The 6722-nt window shown below is 38.5% G+C and overlaps 1 protein-coding gene across 1 annotated transcript in view; it reads right to left on the reverse strand.

Moving 5' to 3' along the window:
* The window catches only part of LOC101863525 (DENN domain-containing protein 3), a 47263-nt gene that overhangs the window by 6959 nt on the left and 33582 nt on the right, over positions 1-6722 (reverse strand). Inside the window, exons 20-24 of the mRNA XM_005103243.3 lie at positions 5936-6063; positions 4952-5117; positions 3872-4068; positions 2106-2224; positions 514-655 (exon numbers count right to left, since the gene is read on the reverse strand). Of these exons, the coding sequence (XP_005103300.3) occupies positions 514-655; positions 2106-2224; positions 3872-4068; positions 4952-5117; positions 5936-6063 (752 nt within the window). The remainder of the gene's footprint in view (positions 1-513; positions 656-2105; positions 2225-3871; positions 4069-4951; positions 5118-5935; positions 6064-6722) is intronic.

Genomic DNA, 6722 nt, shown 5'->3' on the forward strand with positions numbered 1-6722 from the left:
AGAAGAAGAAGAAGAAGAAGAAGAAGAAGAAGAAGAAGAAGAAGAAGAAGAAGAAGAAGAAGAAGAAGAAGAAGAAGAAGAAGAAGGAGAAGAAGAAAAAGAAGAAGAAGAAGAAGAAGAAGAAGAAGAAGAAGAAGAAGAAGAAGCAGAAAAAGAAGAAGTAGAAGAAGAAGAAGAAGAAGAAGAAAAAGAATGATGAAAATAATAATAATCATCATCATCATCATAAAAACAATAATCATAATAATAATAATCATAATAACAATAGTGATAAATAGAAATTGCATCGTGTAAATTCCCACTCAACAACAAGCTCTATGTCCTTCAACTTATTTTATTACCCCAGCAGACGTGTGACAGCATTCTAAAACAATCCCAACTTCCTGAGAAGTGTACAGTGCAGGCAGACATTTTGCATGTGCTAAAAACGCTATAAATACAACTGAAACCTACTATATTTGTATCAGGAAAAACGGTAAAAGACACAAGAAAAGGAGGTCCGTGGTTACCTGCCGTTATTGGTCAGCTCAATGTCCACTACCAGGTCCGGGTGTTCAGTGAGGGTTTTGTTGCAGGTGATAGTCTCCGTCTCGATGATGAAGATCCCGTGCGACCCCGCCCACACCTGCGTGTCTCCCACGGCAACCATTGCCGACTGAGAGGGGTACAGATAGTGTGGTTGTCTTATTGAAAGATATCTTTTATCATCGATGCTATGAATAAACTTTAGAGGCAGTAAGAGACTGGGCGATATATACAGATAGCATGACTGTCTCAGTGAAAGAAATTCTCTTATGAATAAACTATAGAAGCTGTGAGATGTTGGGATCATTTTAAGTTATGAATTAACTATAGAGGCAGTAAGAGACTGGATTATATACAGACGGTTACTTAAGGGAGGCATTGCGCTGCGAAGAGTGAAATAGCTAAAGGGATTTGAAAACAACAACAACAATAACAATATACAAGTGAAAGATATGTTTTATCATCAATGTTATGAATAGATTTAGAGGTTGGATCACTTCAATTAATGAATAAACTATAGAAGCAGTATGAGACTGGATGATACACAGATGGCCTGATTGTCTTTGTGAAAGAAATCCTCTTATGAATAAACTTTAAAAGCTGTAAGAGGCTGGATCATTTTAACTTATGAATAACCTATAGAAGCTGTAAGAGGATGGATCATTTTAACTTATGAATAAACTATAGAAGCTGTAAGAGGATGGATCATTTTAACTTATGAATAACCTATAGAAGCTGTAAGAGGCTGGATCTTTTTAACTTATGAATAACCTATAGAAGCTGTAAGAGGCTGGATCATTTTAACTTATGAATAACCTATAGAAGCTGTAAGAGGATGGATCTTTTTAACTTATGAATAAACTATAGAAGCTGTAAGAGGCAGGATCATTTTAACTTATGAATAAACTTTAGAGGCAGTAAGAGGCTAGACCATTCTAACTTCTAAATAAACAATAGAAGCAGTAAGAGACTGGATCATTTCAACTAATGAAGAAACTATTGAAGCTACAAAAAAGTGTAAATGAATTTTATCAACCAAAGCTAGCAGACAATGCAGTAGCCGTTCCAACAAAATGCAGCCCTCTGATGATAAAAATCTTGTTTACAAGCTTGTTAAAAACTATGTCCTGTCATAAAATATTATATCAAATTCAGAACCAGCTTATTAAAATCAGCAAAATGAATCGTGGATCACTCTTCTTCCTGCTGGCTTTTGAAGAACTCAAAAAAAAATTTTTTTTACCAAGACTGCGTCATGTAGCATTTTCTTATCACAAAGAGGACGGACACTTGTCAGTTTTAACTAAACGTGTAACACCCCCTTAAGGCAGCAGACAGTTTTAACTGAACATGTAACACCCCCTAAAGGTAGCAGTCAGTTTTAACTGAACGTGTACCACCCCCTTAAGGCAGCAGACAGTTTTAACTGAACATGTAACACCCCCTAAAGGTAGCAGTCAGTTTTAACTGAACGTGTAGCACCCCCTAAAGGTAGCAGTCAGTTTTAACTGAACGTGTACCACCCCCTAAAGGTAGCAGTCAGTTTTAACTGACCGTGTAGCACCCCCCTTCCAACTGACCACTGTGTGCTTGGTCTGCACAAAGTTGCGCTCCAGTGTCCAGTTTGTGGCATCAAAGACCTTGACCTTGCCGTCGCCCATGCCGCACCACAGACGGGGAGGGATGCTGCTGCTGGCGTCTGTGGACTGACCTAACGGACCAGAAAAAAACTTTAGTTTTAGTAGAGGTTTTATGGCGCTCGCAACTGCATAAGTTCATATGAGCGCAAAATTTTTTTTTTTTATTTACAAAATAATAGCAATAAAAATAATAACAAATACATAACATTTTATTGATCCTGTGGGGAAACTTGAGTTACAATGGCAAACAGGCTCATGCATACATAAATACATCATTAAAAATACATACATACATAAAAGGATAATAAGAAATACATACATACATAAGTGCACAATTAAAAATACATACATGCAAAAGTACATAATTAAAAATACATACATACATAAGTACATAATTAAAAATACATACATACATAAGTACATAATTAGAAATACATACAAACATAAATGAATAATAAGAAATACATACATAAACACATAATTAGAAATACATACATATATAAATGAATAATAAGAAATACATACATACATAAACACATAATTAGAAATACATCCATACATAAATGCATAATTAAAATACATACATACATAAGTACATAATTAGAAATACATACAAACATAAATGAATAATAAGAAATATATACATAAACACATAATTAGAAATACATACATACATAAATACATAATTAGAAATACATAAATACATAAATGAATAATAAGAAATACATACATACATAAACATATAATTAGAAATACATCCATACATAAATGCATAATTAAAATACATACATACATAAATGAATAATAAGGAATACATACATACATAACAAGAAATACAAACATACATATAAAAGAATGATAAGAAATATATATGCATGGATAAATACAAAATACTACACCAGTAAAGAACAATTTCACCAACATATCATTGCTGGTCACCACTGTGCACTCCTCTTTTTAGCTAGTGGAAATGTGTGTTCATCCGCAGAACAAAACAGCTTCAATCAAATATAAACCAAATTGTTCTACTATATACTGGCAATAATTTTTTTTTAAAAGGTACCACTTTTTCATTGCGTATAAAATCTCGTCCTTTGTCTCTTTACCCTTTTTCTTTCACGTGAGTAATACTAGGTACTCTAAACAGTAGGTCATGATATAGAAACAGCACAACAGCAGAAAACTCAACAGCACAACAACAGAAAACACAACAGCACACACCCCAACAGCAGAAAACACAACAGCAGAAAACTCAACAGCACAGCAGAAAACACAACAGCACACAGCCCAACAGCAGAAAACACAACAGCACAGCAGAAAACACAACAGCACACAGCCCAACAGCAGAAAACTCAACAGCACACACCCCAACAGCAGAAAACTCAACAGCACAGCAGAAAACACAACAGCACACAGCCCAACAGCAGAAAACTCAACAGCACACAGCCCAACAGCAGAAAACTCAACAGCACACACCCCAACAGCAGAAAACACAACAGTAGAAAACTCAACAGCACAGCAGAAAACACAACAGCACACAGCCCAACAGCAGAAAACACAACAGCACACAGCCCAACAGCAGAAAACACAACAGCACACAGCCCAACAGCAGGAAACACTACAGCACACAGCCCAACAGCAGAACAAACACAACAGCACACAGCCCAACAGCAGAAAAAACAACACACCAGCAGGTAACGACTCACATCCCGCCGTGTAGAGCATAATCTCCACCGTGTTCCTCTCGCGCTGCCCTATGTTGGGGTCGACGCGGTGCTGCAGCGCGCTGAGTGTGGCGGGTGGGAGGTTGTGTCGGCCCTCCGAGATGTAGGAGGTGAAGTAACACACCGTCTCGGCCGCACGCGCGATGTTGTTGTGGTGGGTAGTGCCTTTGTCCTGACCGCTGTGGATTGAGGAAAGACAAGGTTGTGCAGTTTGTTCTGGTAGAGGTTTTATTAATTTTTTATTTTTATTAGTAGAGGGTTTTACGGCGTTCGCAACTGCATAAAGTCATTTGAGCGCCATAGTAGAGGTTTTACGGCGCTGGCAACAACTGCATAAGGTCATATGAGCGCCAAGGGGTGGATGTCAACAGAGAAGTCCTTACAGGGAATCAGACTTACTCTGCTCACCTCTTTAACTTCAACAGCACAAAGTCTGCTTCGACTATCAAGGCACCCCGCAATTAGCGGGCCACAAGAGTGTGACAAACATACAAAAGAAGTAGAGGTAAAATGACGATAGTAATGATTATGAAAGAAAAAGCAGCAGTTCCCTGTTGTAGTTCAGGCACAGTTATGAGCATGACATTGTTGAATCAGCCCATTTACAAGTAAATTCTACAGTGCATAAGAACATGGTAATGTCCCCCTTTGGGAATGGCCTAAAGCCACTTCAGTCAGTACCACTGCCCCACAGGATGAAGACTGTTTAGTTTTGAGAAATGTAAAGCATAGTGACATGAAATTGGTATATTTTGTTAATTAAGAGAAGCACAATAGAAAATGGTCACTTAGTTGGAGTTTTTTTGTTTGAATAAAGATATTTATAGAATACCCGAGGACACAACTTAAAAAAAAAATTTGGTTTAGTCTTAACAACTTCTACGGCACTTGCAACACGAATAAGATAGATAGGTGCCAAAGATTAGAAGTGTTTCTAGTGAGTAAACATACAAAGAAAAGGAGGAGAGATTAGGGAAAAAAGATGTCTGACAAGACAGAAGGAGCAAACCTCACCAGAGCACCCCCCCAACCACCCACAACAGAAAAACTTTTCTGCGATACCTTCTGATGATGGCATCTACTAGCAGCACATTCTGCACCGCCTGGCCAATCGCTGTGAAGTCTTTGGTAGCCTCGGCAACGATCTTGCCCGCTCGCATTTCTTCGATCAGCGTGGCCCAGCAGTTGCGCTCTTCCTTCAAAGCAGCGGAGAACTTGACCTTGTTGTCTGAGGCACACAGTGGGAAAGACATGAAAGGAAACTCAGAGACAGCTGGGAGAGAGGATAGTGTGTGGTGGGGATGGAGGGGGAAATGACAATACACATACAGATTGCTGGCTGTGTCACCAACAGCTTAGTTTATTTGAGTAAAAAAAAGCACATCAACGTAATAACCCTCATTCTCTGCAGGGAAAAAAAGCCAAAAAGGCTGACAATACACAACACACAGAAGACAATACACAACACACAGAAGACAATGCACAACACACAGAAGACAATACACAACACACAGAAGACAATACACAACACACAGAAGACAATGCACAACAGACCCAAAAAAACACATAAAAAACAACACACAACACACTAAACAACCCAAAAGACAATGCACAACAACAAAAAAACAACATAAAAAACAACACAAAAGACAATGCACAACAGACAAAAAAACAACATAAAAACAACACACAACAATCTTAACAACACAAAAGACATTGCACAACAAAACAACACATGACAGACAACACACAACAGACAATAAAAGACAACACACAAACACAGGACACAATAGGTGCCATGGATTGTCCAAAATGGCGTGCGACAACACACATTACACAACACACAAGTGACACAACCACCACCGGGGCCTCCGATCGTACCGTCAGTGACAACACATGACACACAACACACAACTGACAACACACAAGAGACAAAACCACCACCGGGGCCTCCGATCGTACCGTCAGTGACAACATATGACACACAACACACAACTGACAACACACAAGTGACAAAAAGCACCACCACGGGGCCTCCGATCGTACCGTCAGTGACAACGAGCGCGTCCACCGCAACCAGGAAGGAGTGGCTCTGCACGCGCTCCAGTCGAGTGATGTTCCGAAGCTTGATGATCTCCCTGTACGTGTTGCTCACGTCTTTGATGAAGAACAGCCTGGGGAAGGTTTTTAGTTTTAGTTTTAGTAGAGGTTTTACGGTGCTCGCAACTACATAAGGTCACATGAGGGCCTGACGATTAGAGGTGTTACAAGAGAGTAACAAACATAAAAAACAAGAAGGGGAGATAATAATGATTGATGTTTCATAGGAAACAACGTCCTATTAGCTCAGTATGACTAAGACATATAATATTTATGATCATAACAATGATGATGATGATGACTATACAGTCCACAAGGTCATATTAGCTCAGTATGACTAAGACATATATCACATGTGAGGCATTGCAGTGAAATCAGGCACTCGTCAAAATAACAAAATCGAAGAAACCAGCATTTTTCTGCCAGTTTGGCAATTTTTATCAAATTTCTGTTTTTCGGCTCAACACTTTTTAGGTCCATTTAAAAACACATTTCTGTGAAGATTTCACCGAAAAACGTTGAAAAAGTCTGTCCTCAGAGAAAGTTGCATTTGTAAATAGCAAAAGTTGCACGAAAAATTAGCAAAAGTTGCAAGAAAAGTTGCAAGACGTGCATAGCTTAAACAATGCCACGGAACTATTGGAATACATTATAAATGTATTGCTATGCTCATTGCAATCAAAAGTAACCAATATGAGTTTAGTTAGATCAAAATCAGAAGTTAAATGTGAAT

This window comes from Aplysia californica, unplaced genomic scaffold (genome assembly GCF_000002075.1).
Source record: "Aplysia californica isolate F4 #8 unplaced genomic scaffold, AplCal3.0 scaffold00364, whole genome shotgun sequence".
Lineage (NCBI taxonomy): Eukaryota > Metazoa > Mollusca > Gastropoda > Aplysiida > Aplysiidae > Aplysia > Aplysia californica.